The sequence below is a fragment of the Prorops nasuta genome, unplaced genomic scaffold (assembly GCF_024137725.1).
Source record: "Prorops nasuta isolate Cenicafe-Biocafe unplaced genomic scaffold, Cenicafe_Pnas_1.2 PNAS00005, whole genome shotgun sequence".
NCBI lineage: Eukaryota > Metazoa > Arthropoda > Insecta > Hymenoptera > Bethylidae > Prorops > Prorops nasuta.
In genome coordinates this window covers 7,550,736-7,570,877 of record NW_027116802.1, presented here as the reverse complement: position 1 = coordinate 7,570,877, position 20,142 = coordinate 7,550,736, and the positions used below count along the sequence as shown (strand labels likewise).

The 20,142-nt window shown below is 32.7% G+C and overlaps 7 protein-coding genes across 10 annotated transcripts; 4 read left to right on the top strand and 3 right to left on the bottom strand.

Annotated features, from left to right (window-relative positions):
* The first annotated feature begins 626 nt into the window (after positions 1 to 626).
* On the top strand, positions 627 to 3,212 carry Qsox1 (Quiescin sulfhydryl oxidase 1). The gene is made up of 4 exons (XM_066727869.1): positions 627 to 874; positions 1,002 to 1,385; positions 1,465 to 1,717; positions 1,802 to 3,212. Exons 2-4 carry the CDS (start codon positions 1,082 to 1,084, stop codon positions 3,177 to 3,179), a joined length of 1,935 nt encoding a protein of 644 aa, XP_066583966.1. The 5' UTR covers positions 627 to 874; positions 1,002 to 1,081; the 3' UTR covers positions 3,180 to 3,212.
* A 145-nt stretch (positions 3,213 to 3,357) lies between these two features.
* LOC136773909 (probable palmitoyltransferase ZDHHC24) lies at positions 3,358 to 4,992 on the bottom strand. The gene is made up of 2 exons (XM_066727875.1): positions 4,852 to 4,992; positions 3,358 to 4,677 (listed from the first exon to the last, which is right to left on the bottom strand). The coding sequence occupies exon 2, from the start codon at positions 4,628 to 4,630 to the stop codon at positions 3,773 to 3,775; it is 858 nt and encodes a 285-aa protein (XP_066583972.1). The 5' UTR covers positions 4,631 to 4,677; positions 4,852 to 4,992; the 3' UTR covers positions 3,358 to 3,772.
* A 3-nt stretch (positions 4,993 to 4,995) lies between these two features.
* LOC136773908 (sorting nexin-7-like) lies at positions 4,996 to 8,357 on the top strand. Of its 3 annotated transcripts, none has more exons than XM_066727874.1 (8): positions 4,996 to 5,090; positions 5,684 to 5,951; positions 6,108 to 6,263; positions 6,342 to 6,452; positions 6,547 to 6,711; positions 6,772 to 6,967; positions 7,031 to 7,305; positions 7,381 to 8,357. In XM_066727874.1, exons 2-8 carry the CDS (start codon positions 5,784 to 5,786, stop codon positions 7,738 to 7,740), a joined length of 1,431 nt encoding a protein of 476 aa, XP_066583971.1. In that variant the 5' UTR covers positions 4,996 to 5,090; positions 5,684 to 5,783; the 3' UTR covers positions 7,741 to 8,357. The 3 variants fall into 3 exon arrangements, with proteins under 3 accessions (XP_066583971.1, XP_066583970.1, XP_066583969.1); XM_066727873.1 differs by lacking the exon at positions 4,996 to 5,090 and adding an exon at positions 5,127 to 5,246; XM_066727872.1 differs by lacking the exon at positions 4,996 to 5,090 and adding an exon at positions 5,413 to 5,530.
* A 147-nt stretch (positions 8,358 to 8,504) lies between these two features.
* LOC136773904 (uncharacterized) lies at positions 8,505 to 12,908 on the bottom strand. The gene is made up of 10 exons (XM_066727867.1): positions 12,282 to 12,908; positions 11,909 to 12,027; positions 11,584 to 11,829; positions 11,394 to 11,515; positions 9,980 to 11,320; positions 9,715 to 9,918; positions 9,535 to 9,644; positions 9,239 to 9,453; positions 8,906 to 9,162; positions 8,505 to 8,825 (listed from the first exon to the last, which is right to left on the bottom strand). The coding sequence occupies exons 1-10, from the start codon at positions 12,441 to 12,443 to the stop codon at positions 8,740 to 8,742; spliced, it is 2,862 nt and encodes a 953-aa protein (XP_066583964.1). The 5' UTR covers positions 12,444 to 12,908; the 3' UTR covers positions 8,505 to 8,739.
* Positions 12,909 to 12,941: 33 nt separating this feature from the next.
* Positions 12,942 to 15,229, top strand: Vps33B (vacuolar protein sorting 33B). 2 transcript variants are annotated; one of them, XM_066727871.1, is made up of 7 exons: positions 12,942 to 13,332; positions 13,398 to 13,618; positions 13,678 to 14,184; positions 14,262 to 14,492; positions 14,546 to 14,871; positions 14,951 to 15,011; positions 15,087 to 15,229. In XM_066727871.1, the coding sequence occupies exons 1-7, from the start codon at positions 13,175 to 13,177 to the stop codon at positions 15,212 to 15,214; spliced, it is 1,632 nt and encodes a 543-aa protein (XP_066583968.1). In that variant the 5' UTR covers positions 12,942 to 13,174; the 3' UTR covers positions 15,215 to 15,229. The 2 variants fall into 2 exon arrangements, with proteins under 2 accessions (XP_066583968.1, XP_066583967.1); XM_066727870.1 differs by having other exon boundaries at positions 12,943 to 13,332; positions 14,951 to 15,229.
* Positions 15,230 to 15,271: 42 nt separating this feature from the next.
* On the bottom strand, positions 15,272 to 19,121 carry eIF3c (eukaryotic translation initiation factor 3 subunit c). Its single transcript, XM_066727868.1, has 8 exons — positions 18,981 to 19,121; positions 18,610 to 18,706; positions 18,394 to 18,526; positions 17,934 to 18,316; positions 17,736 to 17,863; positions 15,992 to 17,660; positions 15,773 to 15,911; positions 15,272 to 15,690 (listed from the first exon to the last, which is right to left on the bottom strand). The coding sequence occupies exons 2-8, from the start codon at positions 18,700 to 18,702 to the stop codon at positions 15,557 to 15,559; spliced, it is 2,679 nt and encodes an 892-aa protein (XP_066583965.1). The 5' UTR covers positions 18,703 to 18,706; positions 18,981 to 19,121; the 3' UTR covers positions 15,272 to 15,556.
* Positions 19,122 to 19,363: 242 nt separating this feature from the next.
* On the top strand, positions 19,364 to 20,129 carry LOC136773826 (uncharacterized). The gene is made up of 5 exons (XM_066727738.1): positions 19,364 to 19,585; positions 19,670 to 19,754; positions 19,829 to 19,869; positions 19,939 to 20,040; positions 20,121 to 20,129. Exons 1-5 carry the CDS (start codon positions 19,406 to 19,408, stop codon positions 20,127 to 20,129), a joined length of 417 nt encoding a protein of 138 aa, XP_066583835.1. The 5' UTR covers positions 19,364 to 19,405.
* The last annotated feature ends 13 nt before the right edge of the window (positions 20,130 to 20,142 follow it).

The following is a 20,142-nucleotide window of genomic DNA, read 5'->3' as shown; positions in this document are numbered from 1 at the left end:
TAATTGTCCAAAAGTTATAATAAAAAGAAGTAGGAATAATATATGTACATATTATGATTTCTCGGTTTACTCACTCACTGCATTTTTTTTATTTAAATATTGAATACGCAGATATTAAATACCCTAAGTAATTCATTCAATTAATCTTAAATATCAAAACAATTGAAATAATACAATTAAATATATATATTTGCTAAACACTAATCATATATATATATATATATATATATATATGTATGTATGTACATATTTTAAAAAACATGCCACACATATTCCCTATTTTTTATAGATTTATTATAAATGATAAACAAAACTATAAAGCATGACATACAAATAAAATTATTTTTACCGTCGAAGAATCTATCACAAACACATGTTATTTAAAGAGAGATATTGTGGAGCTGTTTTGAAAATTCAAGTATACTGTGCACACTAGTCCAATGACAGTGAGATAAGAAATGTATATTGGTGTATACATATGCATACTATCAGCGCAAGCTATCGGTCAATTTTCGCAGTTTTTGAGTGTAATTTATTTATACGTATACAGTTATACATTGACACTTCGCTATCATTGTGTTGGTGTGCACGGTCTCTATAGTTAAGTATAGCCCAGTCACGGGTCACCCACCAGTGCTGTGAAATTTAAAGACCACGTAAACATAAACCGATATATATTAAAAGGAAAAGACGTAAAGATTATGTAAAGATTATAAAAAGAAGTTTTAATAACTTTTAATTTTACTTAGATAACTAGAGCCTTATCGCTATACCTAAAATTGTTACGTTACGTGTTATGTCAGAATCATATTATTATAAAATTTGATATTTCTAACCTACAATCTTAAAGTATTCGACTGATATTCGCCGAAATGTAAGTGTTCGTAAATAATTTAATATATATTTATAAGTAAGTGATGTTAAATACATATGTATATATGACAATTTTATAAATTAGTAAATATGCAAATAATTGAAATTTTTATTAATTTTTGTAATAGACCACTGGAAAAAATATTATCATTAATGCAGCTATTTATATATTTCGGCTTATAATGGATATAAAATAAAATAAAGTTCTATGGAAATTCGTTTGAAAATGGAGAGATCCAGACTAATAAACTTAGTGGGACTATTACTAACTAATATCATCTTATTTAATCATTACTCCAAAGCAGCTGTACCAAAACAGCCATATGAAAATTTAGCACCTGATCATGGACTTTATAATTCTAGTGATAACGTTACTGTTTTAAATGTGACAACCTTTAATTTAAATATTTATAGTAGTAACAGAGGCTGGCTAGTTGAATTTTATAACAGCTGGTGTGGCTTCTGTTTTCGATTTGCACCAGTATGGAAATCTTTTGCAACTGATATAGTCTGTATGTATTTATTAATATTAATTTTGATATTTTATGGATTTTAAATTTTCAATTTATTTTACTTATAATCTTTTTGTAGCTTGGAGAGATATTGTAGAAGTGGCAGCTATTGATTGTTTTGATGATGAGAATAACGGCCTTTGTCGTGAGCATGAGATTATGCACTATCCAATGATAAAATATTTTCCTGTTAACTTACCTCCATCATCTATGGGTCTTCCACTTGAGAAAGATAATAGTATTGAAAATATGAGGCATAGATTAATAGATATATTAGAAAAAGAGCAACAAGAAGGGAGGGGATCATCTTGGCCAAATATTACTCCCTATAGGTATTATTTAAATTGTTCTTAAATATTCAAAGAAGTTCTTGTGTAAATAATAAAAATAATCACACATTTCTTTCTAATTCCTAGAAATTCTGAAATAATAGATATCTGGAAGACTTTATCCCCTAAAATAAAGCATTTCTTTTTGTTTTTTGAGAGGACAGATTCCCACCTGGGTGTAGAACTTATATTGGATCTACATGGAATAACAAATATTCAAATAAGAAGAGTAACTACGAGTAATGAGCCTCTTTGTATTGTGCATAAGATTATAAAGTTTCCCAGCTTAGTTGCTTTTGATCATACTGGCAATAAACGTTTAATCAATGTTGCAACACCTTCAAGAGAAGGTGTTCGACAAGCTATTCGAGAATATTTAATCGACGTAGGTATTAATCTCGACGAGCAACTAGCTGCTATTGAACGGTACAGTAAATTAAATCCTGTAGCACCTAAAATTGCTACAGAGAAGCCTGAAAAGGAAGATGAAATAATGCTTCAGCAAATCCAAGAGGATAAATTATTTCAACGAGATATAGAAAATGCTTTAAGATTCTCTTTAAATCGTGAAATTTCGTTAAGACAAGTCATAAAGGAGGATAAATTTAAAGCCTTATTTTTGTACATTAACGTCCTAGCTGATTATTTCCCAATAAGACACGATAGTCAATTTCTGAACGCTGTTCGTGACGAGATTAAGAATAAAACTTCTATTACTGGTAGAGAATTCAAGGAGCTGATAAAGTCTAAAGAAAAATTGCATCCTCCTTATTCAGGACCAGGCGAATGGATCGCTTGTAAAGGAAGCTCCGAACAATATCGAGGATACCCTTGTGGTTTATGGACGATGTTTCATACTCTAACTGTGAACTTTGGAATTCAATCAGAATATAATCACAACAAAGATCCAGCATTGATATTAAAGGCTATGTACGGGTATATTAAAAACTTTTTCGGATGTGCTGATTGTTCTCAACACTTTGTTAGCATGTCTGAAAAAAATAAATTATTTGGAGTAAGAAGTGGCAATGAGAATATCTTATGGCTGTGGCGAGCTCATAACGAGGTGAATGCCAGATTATCGGGTGATGAAACTGAAGACCCTGAACATAAGAAAATTCAGTATCCGACTGATGAACGCTGTTCCAACTGCAAATACGAGAATGGTACTTGGAACGAAAGGGACGTTCTGCGATACCTTAAGCATAAATATAGCTATGGCAATATTAGCTATCTTGGTGCAAGTGGAAATTATGTGGATAAAAATGAAATTAAGGTAGAAACGCCCGTTACACTAAGTGGAGGTAGCAGAAGTATTGGGTGGGATTTCAATATATTTGATATTAGCATTTGCGTTGTATTATATGCTTTATCTGCTTTAATTATTGTTCTGGTGTGCGTTAAATTTGCGTTAAAACGGACATATAAGAAAAAAATATATGTTAGCCTTCTTGGCAAGGTATAAATTTCATAATAAACCTGTACAATAGAAACTAAAGTATTCCATACACATCCCAGTCAGCAAGACGTCAATAGCTAATTTATTTATGTAATCATTTATGATCGATTTTATATACATGTATAAGTAATATACTTTAAGCTTTTACACTTTGTGATATACCGAAGATGTTTTATAATTCATGTATATACTATTTTAACAAAAACAAGAAAATAAATGATTGTATACTGTTTCAATACAGAAATGTATAGTAACAATTTATAATAGTGTTGAAATACTATTATCAAAGATTATTAATAATAGATGCAATTTGTTTTAAAGAACATTTTTATGAATGCTTTTATCAAATAAATTTTGAATGTTTGATTTTCCAATAAATTGTAATAATTTTTCAGTCTTTTTATTATTATAGATATAATAACCCTCTAAATATAAAATAGCAATTTAACTAAATGTTTTAAAATGTACAATAATTTATTCCAAATATATGAAATATTATAATAATCATAGTATATTATGTGGCACTTAACTATTTTCTTGTTTCAAAACTGAATGATTTATATTCAAAATTTTGATAAACATTTCATGGTATATATATTTTATTTGCTTTTTGTATTATTTTGAGGCCAAGTAGATGCTGTATCCCATACAATCCCATTATGGGGTAATTTAGAATTAATGTAAGGAGCTAACCAAGTTAAATACCATCTATCACCAAAGACTTCTTTCACATTTTGCTTAAAACCTAAATTGTATTTATAACAATTTTTGTTACTTTCATTTGCCACATGTCCATTACAGATAAGCCTCAAGTGATATATAAGAAGTACACCTGTATACAACATACCTATTAAAGATACAATGTAAAGCATTAAATAAAATTGTTCCAAGGAACCATCAAATCCGAATACAAAAATTGCCAATGGAAAAATAATTTTTATAAGAGACATAGGAAATTCAAAGTTAATCTTATCCCAAATAAACAAGTTGTTATAAACAAAAGAATATGTTGTGGCTGCAAATAAATAAAACAAAAACATTGTAAAATATCTGTGATTGTAATGCCCAATACAGCATCCAGTAAAAATACAATGATGATCCCTTTTAAGAATACAAGTATCACAGACTGGACAGTGCCATGAACGTGGTGGAGACAGAAGTTCACAGGCTGTGCATAATCTCCATCCATCTCTGGTACTTGCTAAACTCACAGGGATTATAGTCCTCCCTGTACTTGTATCACATAATACTGTATATGTAAAATTTCCCACTATATTAATCATGAGGAAATTTCCCAAAAAAAAATGAATGTAGTAAGACCAAGTATTATACTGATATAAATTTGGTAAGACAACCCATAACTCAAACCAGTACAATAATGGAACAATTAATAATACAAATGTCATTGAACAAAAGTCACTGAATGTTTTGGGCAAGAACTTCGTCCGAATGATCATCTTGACTTCTAATGACTATTCTTTATGGTAAATTTTGCACCAAACTCCTAAAATTCATATAATATAATTAAATGTTGTTCCTTTTTCCCCTGACTATATTTTTCCATTTTTATAGAATATTCTCCTCTCATATACTACATATAGTCTTTTAAAATAAAATTTCCAATTGACACAATTAGGAGCTTCCATTTTATTAAATCTTGTTCTTTGATTCAATTTACCTGTTTTTACCGCAGCTTCAAATGAAATATAGATAAGATTTACGTAACAATGGGAGCATTGTTTATGAAAAGAACGTAAACCGCTATATTGTATATTATCATAATTTTTAATTTATCCTTTCTGTGTTCTCTTGTTCTCACAGTCTCACTTATTACAGCTATAGACAACCTTCCTGCCTACTACTCTTCCTACTGGCTAGTGTCTACTTTATTACGACTGCGTGTGCGACCTAGTCCTGGTAATAAAATAAGTTAGCTTCAGTTAGTCGGTTAACTTTTAACATCCTAACGTAAGGTTTTGCTATCTCTTCCTGATAAACATATGGATTTATTGTCAGGATTTAATATAAACATCTCTAATATAAAATAAAGATGCGTAGAACTGTATACAGCATGTATGTATGTACAGAAACCGCCTAACGTAATTAACAATTGATAACAGCCCAGCCCACCTGTCCACTTGTCCAGTCGTTCTTGATTCTAATTTCTAATCCCCCCCCCAAGGCCCAAGCTCCACTCTCTACCATACTTACCTAACTTACCCTCTGACGGACTACACGACTATGTACACACACAGTAGACAGAGACACAGTACATACACAGCCTACACAGGTCCGGGACCCGGTCCGGCCTCAGCCCGGACGCTAGCTGCTAGCTTTTTTATCACCGCTATACATATGTATGTATACCGCCAGCTTCTGACCAGGTGGCCAGCTCCAACTAGTTCTAAGTTTCATATAATATCGGAATAAGCTGTTTCATTTTTTCCACATTAAAAATTATAAACTTGTTAAAACGACATAATCAATTTTTTGATCTTGCGCACTTTAAGCTAAAAAGGGAATTAAGGAAAATCGACTGTCCCCAAGAAAAGACAGAGCTGTAATTTAATATAAAAAGTGTCTGTTTGGAACAATCGGAGCTGTCAAAAGATGATGAGCTCTAAAAAAGACGTATTAGAACCTTTGGTTGACAAAGCAGAGGAAGGAGAATCAGCTATTTTGGAAGTAAGCGCAATGTCAGTAAGCAATGTTAAGAAGCAGGAAAGCCGCGAAGGTGATTTTCTTTCCAACTGCAGCACGTCTATAGAAGGTTCTATGGTGAGCTTATTTTTCAAATTATAAATATTACAATATATTTAAAACATTTTCACTCTTAAATCTGTACACTCTTTTCCTCTTTTCTCAATTGATATATAAATAGCTCATTTTTGTGAAGAGTCTCCTTGGATTTATCAATGTTGTCAACAATTACAGGTAGCTTCTCCTTCTATTGACAGTTTCTCAACATTACCTGAACAAGAGATTTCAGATTTTCAAATGGATTCACGTGATTTACAAGTGAAAGTAGACAATCCACAAAAGCACCTTGAAACACTGGAGACTTATATTACATTTCGCATTACCACAAGGGTATTTTCAAATCCTGAAAAATATTTTGAACCTTAAAGATTTACAGAAAATTTTATTTTATATTGATATTTTTTCTAGTCCTCTCGTTCTGAGTATGAAGAAGAAGAATATGTTGTACGTAGACGCTACAATGATTTTATTTGGTTACGACAAAAATTAGTGGAAGCCTATCCTTCTCATATTATACCTGTAAGAATCTTTTATTTATTGTGATGTTAAATATATATAACCTATGTTATCATGAGAATAATTGATTGATTTAAACAAATGTCATAATTTTTAGCCAATGCCTGGAAAACACACGCTACTTGCACAATTAGATCGATATTCCAAGGAATTTATTATAGCTAGAATGAAATTATTACACATTTTTTTAAATAGAGTCGTCAATCATCCAATTTTGAGCTGTGACAAAAATTTACATATCTTCTTAACTAGTAAACCATCAGTAAGTGTACTTTAAAATGTCTACAATAGGAATAATATTAATAATGAAGTTAACTTTTAGGAATTTATGATTCTTCGAAAGAATCGTGGAAATGTACTATTCAAAATGACAGACTCCCTGCAAAACATTGCCAACATATATACTATGAAACAGCGGCATACTGAGTTTGAGCAAGTACGTGATTATTGTACAGCTTTATCAGAAAAGTTAATGACGATAGATAAAATAAATCATCGTATACACAAGGAACGTCAAGGTAAAAATATTACCTAGATACAGAGAACAAAAACTTGAATTAATCATTAATTATAAAATTTAGATTACTTGCTTGAGTTGCACCAAATGCATCCAATATTTACATTATGGGCTACATCAGAACCAGAGCTCGCTCCAATACTATTAGCAATAGCAAAAGCTATAGAGGCAAATGCGTCATCTCATCAAAAACTTGTAGAGAATCCACCAAATGAGGAAAGAGAATATGTTTCTTACGTTGAATCGGTGAAAAATGCTTTGGCACGACGAGATTCGATGCAAATTGAATATGAAATAACTGTAGAGGAGCTGGATAAGAAGCGTTTGGAGAAAGATCAGGTACGTATATTTATTTATATTTGTTTGCTAGTATAAAATAAATAATAATTCTTTTATTCACACACACACACACAGTTGGTTAATGCTACAAATGGAATAGCCTCAACCCAAAGTTGGAGTGGCTCTTTGTGGAGGTCTGAAACTCGAGATGATAAATTGGAGCGTTTAGGACAGACCATTCCAAAATTATCGAAACAGGTTGAATTGCTTCAAGACCGAGTCGAATGTGCAAATGAGAATTTGCGGAGCGATTTACAACGATGGAACGTGGAAAAGCAATCTGACTTGAAGAACATTCTGATTTCAATGGCGGATAGACAAATTTTACATTATCAACAATGTATGAATGCGTGGGAAGAGATTCTTTCTGGTTTAAAGCTGGATAGTATTGGAACTGATATCACCACTGGACAATCTGTTAAAATTCCTGTTTGAGCTATTATATTGTTATTTTGTTACTTACTATTTTAAGTCATTAATACACGATGTATATAAATATATATATTTACAAGTACTTGGATTCGGGTAATCTTATATCGGACAAGAGTTTTATAGTATAGTTAAAAAACTGATTTTATGTGCTTCAATGTCACACAGGCTTTAAAATAGTTTGATTGTTGAAGAGAAGTTTTCTAGAAAACTAAATTGCTATAAAATCGTTACGATAATGTTTATTTGTTATACAGGTTCGTTTAAGATATATATTAGAAAAATTCTATACTTAAGTTTATTTACAAAATGAAATATATTTATAATAAAAGTATAATAATGTGGGGCAAGAATAACGCATCTGAATCAATCAGAAGGAAAGGAACAAATTCAGTCGATAATGTTTCCATATTATTTTGTGTCTATGTCGATAATTTTGGGACCAAATGTTTGTTTACTGCTGTTCGTTATCTCTTTGTATCACACAAAATGTTCGTTGACAATCCGTTTAGTTAGCTAATACTTATATTTACCAAAATTATCTATACAATAGATAGTCGGTGTATAATATACAATTACGATATAATTCACATAAAAATAAACAAATAACTATTTCGTTGTAATTATATTATGGACAATCCACAGAATGTCCTTTTATGTATAATAATAGTATAATAATTCTGTGAAGAATTACAGCAAGGTTCCGGAATTTTTGCACTTATTAGCTGTTACTATAGTCATTAATAGGGATTTCCTATTAATGACTATAATAAACAGCTGAAAAGTGCAAAAATTTTCAAGCCATGAATTACAGGATAATTCTGTAATATACTGCAATGTTTACACTTAAAAACGCATCTCTAAAAAATTTGATAAAATTTGTTGAAGTAATTCACTCTACTTACATATTTCTTATACAGTACTCATTGTCTCTTGTTAAAAACAAAATTATAACAATTAATAAATAATTCTTGTAAAGTACTTATTTGCGTATTTGTTCCCTTTTTATTCTATCAGGGAATAATTAGGCCAGGGTGTCATATAAAATTCCACCAAATTGTCCAAGTCATAAAGCCTTGTTATAGATTCACCTGAAAATGTATTGTTTCTAATTATTTGTATAATTTTAATTTTTTTTTTATAGTCGTAGCTTTTTCTCTAAATTACACACCTGCCAGAGTCATTTCATTGTGAAGAAAACGAACGGCACGCGCGTAAGGCTGTTGTATTTTCTCTCTTAATCTTGGAGCCATTAATCTCGTTGGATTCCACAATGGACTCCGAAACTGGGGAGTATCGATATCACTTGCTTTCCAAGATTCCGGTTTTACCTCTTCTAGCGGTAATACATCGGTTATTGTATATTGACTGCTGTTTATATTCCAAGTAAATTTACAGCCTACTTCATATTGCTTTCGTTCTTGCCCACTATAAATAAGTTATTAATGTAATCTTTAATTATCCTCCAATTATTAAAAATATAACAAGTAATATAAGCATATACCTTTGAGTTTGATTGCACAGTTCACTAGCTTGAATTTTCATGATTAACAAGCAAATAATATCGCCACTCAAGGCGCACACATCAATTATTTCAATGTCATAATCACTGCAGTGCCAATATTTTTTTTTAAATCGGGTACAAATCCAGTCTGCAATATGGTGAGAAAATGTCTCGATATCAAAACTCATTTGATTGATAGAAACGCATGGAACCATCTACAAAAACAAGTTAATTATCCATTTGCGGTAAAACTTAAAGGTTTTCAAATATATTTACAAAAAAATAAGATTATATACCAATTTTTCTGCTTTGCTGTTACTAATCATTTGCATTTGAACATATCCTGATCCATGTACGTGCACTGGAAGAACACATTGATAGCTAACATAACCACCAGTCTCCTCATCTATTGAAAAAGAAATTTGTTAACTTTCTTATTTTTATAAGATTTAATATTTTTTGGAATTAAAATGTACCTTCGACATCAGTAATAACCGATATCATCTCATCGTCAAGCTCTATATAACTTCTTTTAAAATGTGCCGTACATTTTATTATAGGATACTGTAAAGTTGCTTTAGGAACCAACGGCGATGAGTTTGTGCTAAGCTTACGATCTCTAAATGCGCTTCCATTCGTTAGTTGATTCTGATTGAGAGGTCGCAGGACGATTTTCTCAGCTGCAACAATGAAAAAACAAGTAAAAGAAAATATTCGCTAAAATATGATTCAAGATCTTACCGCTGTCTAGCTCATGAAACAATCCAAAATCTTGAGGTGAACAAAAGTCATCTGTTTCGCTTTGATCGGAGTCTGCCCAGTGTCGTTTCCCATTTGGTAAAACAGGAGACATCACGGGTGTTGAAGGCAACTGATAAATAGAACAAGTTCGGGGTTTCGCTTGATCGCGAATATGTTTGAAAGGTATGATATTCTCGGCGTCCTCGGTTTCATCACGGAATTCGTACTTTTTATCGGCCAGTCTGCGCTTTCTGAAAGAACTTAACTTCTCACAAGTTTCTTGAGCCTCATCGGTAAACTCATAAGCTTTTTCAGCTTCGAGAGTAAGCTTGTGAGTAGTTCTGGTGGTCCTGGATTGAGTCGATGGTACAGCAGGCGGTGGAGGAGAGTGCAGATTTGACCTTTTGCGGGGGCTCAAGTGTCTGAAGGATCTTGTAATTGGTGGAGACATTAATCTAGGGGAAGAAGGACTCAACGAATGAAATTGTGAATTAAAGGACGACAATTCCTCAGACACTCCGGGTTGTGGTGAATTAGCGCGTTGATTTCGCATCATCTTCTGACTAGATTCTGAATTACGTGTTTTTAAGATATCCGAGGGTGGCGTAGGTATTGAAGATGACCATTGAAATCCTTTTAGATCCAATGGCAGCCTTTGAGGCGTTGACCTTGGTGAACATGATGGATGTTTTACTAAAGTAATCAAATCGCTGCCAATGTTAAGTTCTTGGGACATATCCTCGCAGAAATCCTGTAAAATCTTGTCTCTAACAGATATTGCTTGTTGCGCCACAGGACTTAAGTTTCGACACTTGCAATCAATGGCATCTGAGCATTCGCACACTTTGACGCTCAATGTTTCGGTAGACCTTCTAATATCACAGATACAGTCGCTTTGATTATCGCACGTCGTGTTCAAAGGTAAATCATTTCCTAGCTTTGCGGGTTCATCCAAGCAATTCTGTTGCTCTCCATTACTTTCGCATTTCGGTGATTGATCTAGCAGCTCGGAACTGCCTAATCTTTCATCGGAACATTCGTAGCTATCTGGTTTCGCATAAAACACCTCTTCCCCGTCACTAATATCCGGAGATACTATATCTGTTACTAACGAATCTGATTTATCGCTGCTTTTCACATTTTTAACCTTCGGTATATCTAAATCTACTCGCAAAACGTGAAGAAAATTTCCTGTATTTACCACTACATGATTCCAATAATTTAAGCATACCCCAGCGCGAAATTTCGGGTATGGAGAGAGAACTTCATAAGTTGTGTGGACTGTTAACCCATGTTGAAGACAATTACACCGAATACATCCATCCCAGTTAGCTGCTAGTTCTAAAGCAAACAAATTTTCATTACTTTAAATTCAGCTCTTTAACTATTGTCAATAAAAAATAATCAACAATACCTTCACCTTCTTCTTCATAAGATGCAGCGACTTTTAAACAATCTTTACAATTTTCTAAAGAAGGGACAGCAGTTATTGTCAAATATGCTTTATCAGTAGGCTGGAGTTGCAGCCAATGTTTACTAATAAAATTAATAAAACATTATTTTTCATACAATGCTCAAAATAATTTTGGTGTAAAAGATCTTACCATAGTCCATGAATAACTAACTTATTCCTCTCCATTGGCCATTGAGATATAACAATGTTAAGTTCTCTATAAATAGTATAGGTACCAAATAATGTAACTTCTGCAACCTTACGGGCAACTTTATTTGGTGTATATGCCCACCAATGTAAGAAATATTTGTACAAGGATGTATTACTACTAACATCTAAAGTATAAGTGTATGTTAAAAGAAACTGGCCACATTGTGTTAATCCCATAACAATATGCCTTCAAAGAAAAAAATATCAGTATTTTATTTTGTTTGCAATTTAATTAGATACTATAAGGAGGTCAAAAACAGGCCTACCCAGCCTCAAGTGCTGATTTTGGAACAACATATAGAAGCAACAAACGCCGCCATGGAGGCACAGTGGTAAAGAATCTCTCTTCAGCAGCATTATTGTGCATAGACAAACAACCTCTGATCTACAACACAAATATAAGAGTTAAACAATGGTAGTACAAATGTTTCAGTCAAATCTTCAGTTATTACAAAATGGATGAAACTGCCAAAATATAGCACATAACAAACAGAAGTTGTTGGATAATAAATGAGAAATATTGTTTCATAGTAAAAATAGAATTTAAACACTGTTTATTTTACTTTATGCTTTTTGACAGGTGTCGAAACCTAACAGTCACTGAAATGCGTTGATGGGCGAAAGGTTAATTTAGCTTACTTCTCTCGTTGATAATTTTTGGAGTAAATTTCGTTTGCTTCGACGATTAGTCAAGCAAGGCTTTTGCCCGACCACCACGTATTCTGATCTTTCGGATGTAATATCAGAGAAGCACTCATTGCAACAATCCGAGGTAGTATCGGAAGACGATGCGTCCGCCATTTTTAAATAACCTGAGCTACTAAACAGGGACTAGGGTAAAAACTTAAAACTTATTTAGTTAAAGTCTAAACGTGCCTGCTGATGTGTCAGTGAAACCAATAAAATGAATTAAATTATAATGTATAAATGTGCATGTATGTGTGGAAATCTTAGAAAAGTACTAATGCAAATTTGAAACTAAAGTACAGCTGTTATTATAGCTATTACATGAAAACGACGAGCACGAGGAGGGACAGTATATACAACCGAAAGAGTCTCACATGTTAACTTAACACAGATTCTAAGCATATAAAATAATGATCTTTTGGAGTTGTTATAAAATATATATTAAATGAAATCAATTGCAATGCGATTTCATTAAATAATCATAAAAATAGAAATACAATATAAATTGAAGAATAACTTATTGTAATAAAATCACTTTCAGCATAGTATATATATAATTCACTTACAATTAATAAAGAAGAAAAAAACTGTTGCTAATTAATTTGTTTTGCTTGATATAAGAATATATCAGTTTTTGTTTAAATATATAACTTTATATATTTTACTCTTAAATATAAACGATTATGTATTTATGAATTAAAATGAAATTATGCAATTTATAATTAAGGGAAAGGCAATTTTTAATTTGTTTTTACTATTTTTACTTTCATTGGTATATAAACACTTTGCCAGTCTTTTCCATAAAGAAAATAAAGCTTTGTCTTTACAATTTTAACTTAAATATCATGGATATAACATTGGATGATAGATTAAATGTATTGCAACAAATAAGTCAAAGAAAACTGATTGAAATATTGGATGGAATTTCTGGATCAAAGGACTTAATAATAGAGCACAGACTCATGAAAATTCTTGATACATTTGTGGGTGTTACAGCCCTTAAGTAAGTTTACTTATATAAAATTGATTTTTGTCTTTTTAATAATGTCTTCTTTCTCCATTTGAAAGGCGATTTGGAGTTGAGAAAATTTATAAAATGGAGCAAGGCCTAAAACCAACAAATACTCAACGTGTCTTTTTAGTCTCAAGTGATCTAATAGCTTGTAAAAGAGTATTAGATCAGATTCATTCTGAGATTATTGGTAGCATGAACCAAAATCAATCTTCATATCATGTATTGGTTACTCCTTCTGTACCAGCAGTTCTACACTCCTTAATCGAGGAAGAAGGTTAATTTTCTTCATTTAATATTTTTACATTAAATTATTAATCTATTTCTAATTTTCAGGACTTTCTGGTTTACTATCACTATATTCGTTATCTTATGAATTTATCAAATTAGATGGAAATGTTCTGTCTTTGGAGAACCCAATTTTTTGTGATCTGTATTATCATTATGATAATGCATTACTGCCTGCCTTAGCACGTAGTTTATGGTCATTACAGTTAATCCTTGGTTCTTCACAACTAACAATTTGTTTGGGAAAGTATAGTCAACAAGTGCTGAAACTCATTGAATCTATGGAAGAATGCCTTGGGAGCTCAAGTGCGGATAAAGAAGTAGGAGCATTTATAATAATAGATAGAAATTGTGATTTTGTTAGTCCACTGTTAACACCTGTAACATATGGTGGGCTATTGAATGAAGTCTTAGATGTATGTATTGGCAATGCATCTTCAGGAAGCACCCAAACAAAATTAGAGCCTAGCAGAGATCAAATCTATGGTGAAGTGAGAGATACACCTTGCAGTGATGTCTTTCCCATTTTACATGAGAAGGCTAAGTCACTTAAAAGTATTGTTTCTTTTGATCTTCAATATGTCTCTCAAGTACTGTATAAAAATAATGTCAGAAATAATGGCTAATATTAGCTGAACAGGTGGGAATACAAACTATGAAACTGGCTGAAATGGAGCGTTACGTCTCAACAAAATTGCAAAAAACGAGGGATATGACACGTCAACTTGCCTTCCATATTTCCGCTTGCCAAACCATAGCAGACACTTTAGGTTCTGAATTTCAAGCTATACAAACTACGGAAAAACTCATACTCGACGGCAAGGAAAGAAAAGAATGCCTTAATCATATAGAAAGAAACATAGGTATTGCAAGCAATAGTAATATTTGATAACATCACTAAAAAGAATGTTTTCAGATGAACATCCATTAAGAAGTCTTCGCCTCTTATGTCTACTATCGGTAACTAGTGGTGGGCTATCGCAGAGCGAACTATTGCCTATTCAGAAGGCTCATCTTCATGCCCATGGCTATCAAAACATTCCACTATTTTACAAACTGCAAAATACAGGATTGTTGAAATACAAGTCAGAAAATATTTTACACAAACTACCAAACTGGAATAGTGAATGGACAAACCAGGCACAACGTCTTAAACTCATTCCAGCTTCCTCAAAACGTAATGAGCTCAAACGACGAACTTGCCCCAGCTATGTTTTTAATAATGCATATGTTCCTCTTATAGTAAGTATTACAGATTTAAACTTGTTCAAATAAATCGATAAAATAGCCAATGAACTGTCGTCATTAAAATTCATTTCAGGCACAGATATTAAATATTGTATTGAACCAAGATAAGGAAGCACGATTGTTTGATGACCTTTGTAATATGCCAAATGTTATTGTTAATGGACAAAAAGGATCTGTGCATTCAAAAATGGTTTTAATATGTGTTATAGGCGGTATTAGTAATGCGGAAATAGCAGCATGCAGACTTGTTGAAAAAGCAGCTGGAATTCGGCTGGTACTTGCATCAGACAGCATAATAACGGGAAACAAATTGATAGAGAGAATACAAGAAACTTAAAATAAAAGGAATAATAAAGCTACAATGTACACGTATTTATGTTCACAGTATCTTTAATTTTATATGTAAACAGATGCAGGTTTTTAATCAATTTCTTTAAGCCGTTTACTTCATTTACTATGTAGTATATCCGATAAAAATCTTTAATATTATTACAATAATACTGTAATAAACAAAAGTTTACCTCATGACATAAAAAATTGTAATTAGAAAGATTATCTTTTGACATTATTTCGTGTTTGCAATCTTATTTTTAATGTCATTAAGACGAATGTAGAAATAGCACAATAATCAATAAATATTGTGCGGATGTCCAAGTAAAAAGGAAAATTGGACACCAATTTAATAATTACGATTCTCTTCACGATTACGGTCGCGATCACGATCACGCCTTTGACGTCCCCAATCCTGTCCTTGTCTATTATAGTTTTGCCTATCGCGGAAATTGCCTTGATTTCCTCGCGAAAAGAAGTTTCCTGGTAATCAATAAAATATTATTAAGGATTGCCGTCAATAAATAGATCATGATTCTTATTAGGAGGCAATTATTTTAATTACCTTGTTTCATTTCAAAGATACGTTCGTTCGAATCAACGAAATTATTAACTTTATCCGTGAGCTGAAGGGCCAAAGATTGTAGACGACTAGGTTCACTGCGGTGCATGACCACAGTTTCTGTTGGATCATCCAGTGATGCCTGGAAATAATAAATTATAGAGAACTGTGTTATATCCTAAAAAAAAAACTAAGTTAACACAATTAAAAATTAACAAATACCATTAGTTCTTCGTTAATGATCATTTTACTAATAATGGAATGAACAACGGATCGTTTTAGTTGGAACATCTCAGCAAGCTTTGGCATAGAAATGGAGTCATAGACGTGTGAATATGTGAATAAATACGTCCTGAGAGCTTCTTCCTTAATTAATCTTGTGAGCATCGATCGCACTTTATCAGCTTGATAGAACAAGTCCCAAACTTTAGCATTCATTTTCTCATTGATGATAAAGTTATTACAGGCTGACCAATTTCCATTACGCATGGCCTTGGCTGCTGCTACAACATGCTCTCTCATAGACTCCGGTGGTCCAACTAAGGATTGGCGCTCACTGGAGCGAAGCTGTTGATAGAATGTCTTGGAAATCATTCTCCTTCTAGCGTCAAATTCATGGGCTGCCATATAAGGAATTTCAATAAGCATAGCGGATACAAGATAGACGCATTCCAACAATTCTAAATTAATATGCATATGGAAGGGCATCTGTCTCTGCTTCTCTATTTTTTCTTGCTCCTTACTACGTTCGTGCTGTCTTTGAGGAAGAAGACCTTGCGCTAAAAGTTCTTTCACTTTTCCAGTTACCATCAAATCTACGAGGCAGCTGTGCGCGTCTTTGATATTTGCATGTCTAAACGCACAGAGCCCTAAATGTGCTATGGTCCGATTGTACAATATTTGCGTAGCAGGATCAGAATGCTGGATGGTTTCCTGAAGATGAGACATCAGAATCAAATCTCTAGCTTGAAACCAATTATTGTGAAGAGCATGGTGATAAATATGTGAAAGAATTGCACGAGTCCTTAAACGATCCGTGTTATCGTGAGTGTAAATATATTTGCAGAGTTTCTCCATGACTTGCACGGATGTTACTACGTCAGATCCAAGCTCGCCTTCTTTTTGCTTTAGAACGTTCGGGTCAAACTTGTAGTACAGATGCTCAATCTTTCTCAGATACACACGACAAAGTTCAGAAATAGTTCCCTGATTCTCCAAATACTCCTGTACCTTGTCTATTATCGCAGCAACTTGCTTCTCATCCTTCAATCTTTCTACATATTCGTTACTGTGCGGATCGCACTCTTTCAATAATTTTGTGAACTCTTCATCGAGTCGTTCTACCAAAGTTAACACGCATCCGTGTACTTTGTAAGGCGGATTTTCAAATTCCTCATCATCCTCGTTTACAGATTCGGAGATTGTTATGTCCGGTGTGCTTAACAACATGTCCAGCATTTCAGTGATCCGCTCTAATATTTTTGACCAATACTCGGGCTTCATTGCATCGGAAACTTTCGGATTGTAGCTGAAGATCGAAGATACTATTGAAAATTTGATTTTTATGGCTACCGCTGGTCCTAAATTATGAGAATCGGCTATAGATTGCAATTCGTGTAAAAGTTCAATTTGTTCTCGTCTATCGGTGCGTTTTTTTCCACGAGCCGCTATTACCTCTGACAATTTCTTTAATACTGCGGTTATATTGATCTCAGCGTCCTTAGCAAACATCTTCGGTTTTTCAGATGGAATAGCCACTCCTCCTTTCACTGTTTCCCATTCCCCTTCACCATCATCATCATCGCGCTTCTTCTTTCTATCCTTATCCTTTCTCTCTTTCCTTTGCTCCTTTCTTTTTGCCTTATCTTCATCCTCTTCCTTGTCCGTAGCTCTTTAAAAATTAACAAAATTTTTCATTGAAATAAAAAGTTTTTGCTCTCTTAGAGAAATGAAATTAACAACATACTTTTTAATAAACCGTTCACGAATATTTTGATATTGTCCTTCATCTTCGCTGCTTGTGCTTTCACTGTCTGAATCGCTACCCCAGTCAGATTCACTCTCGCTTCCGTCATCAGCATCAGGAGCTCCTTTCTATTATTGAAACGACAAAACTATAAAATTATCATTAAAATTGTAAACAAACTTATCAAAATGGTATAACCTTGAACTTGGAGACATCCATATCACTAGCTTCTGAACTAGCTTTTTTGAAAAGCCCTGCGCTATCATCCTCTTCGTCTGATTCCAAGGCTTCTTCAGGTTTCTCATCTTCCTCATCATCATCCTGTTCTGGATTCTCCCTGAATTTATTTATATCTTCTTCAAAATCTTTATTGTACTTTCTAAGCTTCTGACGAAGAGAAGTTAAAGATTTAGAGTTATTTTTGGACATATTTTTACGACCCTCACGATCTTCCCAAACTTCATTAATAAAATCTTCCATTTCAACTAAACATCTCACATAAAACCTTGGTGTTTGCCCATTTTCTTCTTTAGCTATGACAGGCAGAGCCTTTTGATATGCACGCATAAGGTCTTCAAAACCTATAAAAAAACAAAGAAGTATACAGATTAAAAATATTCAACATAATTAGATATTTCTTATAACTTCTAAAACTTACTTGTAAGCATACTGCTCATATCTTTAATTTTCTTATAATTCCTGATCAGTTTGATAAGATTGGCAATTTCCTCATATCTCTTCTCCTTTGTTGATCGAACAACACGTTTGGTTTCTTCCTCCTCATCGCTAAACTATTACATTCAGAATTCAGACAAATATTAATTGTAAAAATTTCAAAAATTTGGATCAAATTAATATATCAATTATAATTTACTGTAAAAGCTGTTGCTGGTGCTCTTTGCACTTGTTCCTCCTCAGATGCTGTATCAGATTCCGAATCTGAGCCAGTAGCAAAGAAACGACTCATTATGCTGAAAATGTTTATAAATTCATAAGAAAAATGCCATTTTTAGGAATATTTCGTAAAACTAATATTAGAGCTTAATAAAGATAAATTGGCACTTTATTCTTCTATCAAATATTTAAAATTTAGTAATCCAATCGTTAATAAGTATCTTCTTGAAAAATTGAAAGTACCATAATGTTGAAAAATTTAATTGTTAATCGAACTTAAATTTACTTGGAACATTATTGGAAACGTCAAATTTTCGTTTGATAATGTTTTAAAAAAACGTTTATACTTACTATCAGGTAATTTGTGGGCCTTCTATGAAACTGCACGCAACCAAATGTAGCTGAAAAAAAGGTTATAACAAAATTGTCGAAAATAACCACACTAGCTATACACGAGTGCACACGCTACACCACAACCCCAGCGCCACACGAGCTACAGACGGCTATAGGCTAATATCACTGGCCACTGCCCAAGTCAGCAGTCAGCCCAAGTGAGTCAAATGTTCAACATGATGGAATAATGGTATTGTATTGTACAAGGATACCGGATATGTGTACTATGTACATACTATGTACTACGCTACCAACGGTTGTTTCCTTGGTAACCAGATGGTATAGCGTCATCGTAAAAAGGCCAAACATATCTAGCGAATTCTTTAAAGTACTGTCAATGGATGGAGGTTATCTGAGCCAATTTATTTATCAATTTGACTATCATGGGTCGAACAGATTGGGATCGTATTCTATCGATTAATCCATCGTCATTAACTGATGAAGATATTGAGGATTTCTATCCAGCAATTATTAATTGTAATGTTGATGAAATAAGCAATGTTGCTAACCTTCAGACGATTTTAAAAGTATCACAAGAAATATTACAATATAAAGACAATCAAGTACGTTATTTAATTAGTTCATTATACAAGTTTTATTATAATAGGTTGATATGTTATTTTATAAATATAATTGCTTCACGTTAGGTTGAATCGTTACTTCTCGAATGTGGTGAATTAAAAGAAATTGTATCTTTAATGAAAGCTGACTTATTTAAGCAGAAGCAATATGGTAAAATTTTTTAAATTCCCTACATAACTTAACAGAATTTCATAATTACTAATTATTTTTGTTCTTGTTGATAGACAAATCCAGCAATAAAGTCGATGCTACTACATTACAAACGGTAACAAAAATCTGGGAATTTTTAATAGTCCAAGTAAAAGAAAAATTTAAATTTTACCTTCCTTTTTAGGTTCCTCAACCTAGAGAAATGTCAGCTTTCAACACGGTTGAGTTAGCAAAACCAGATAAAATTGGAACGCTAATAGATGAATTAGAGGTATATTTCAAAAAGGTTTGTAAATCTCTTTATATATACACACAATTATTATTCTTTGTTTCAGAACTTAGACAAAGAAAATGTAATTTTAAAAGAGCATTTAACAACATTGAAAGA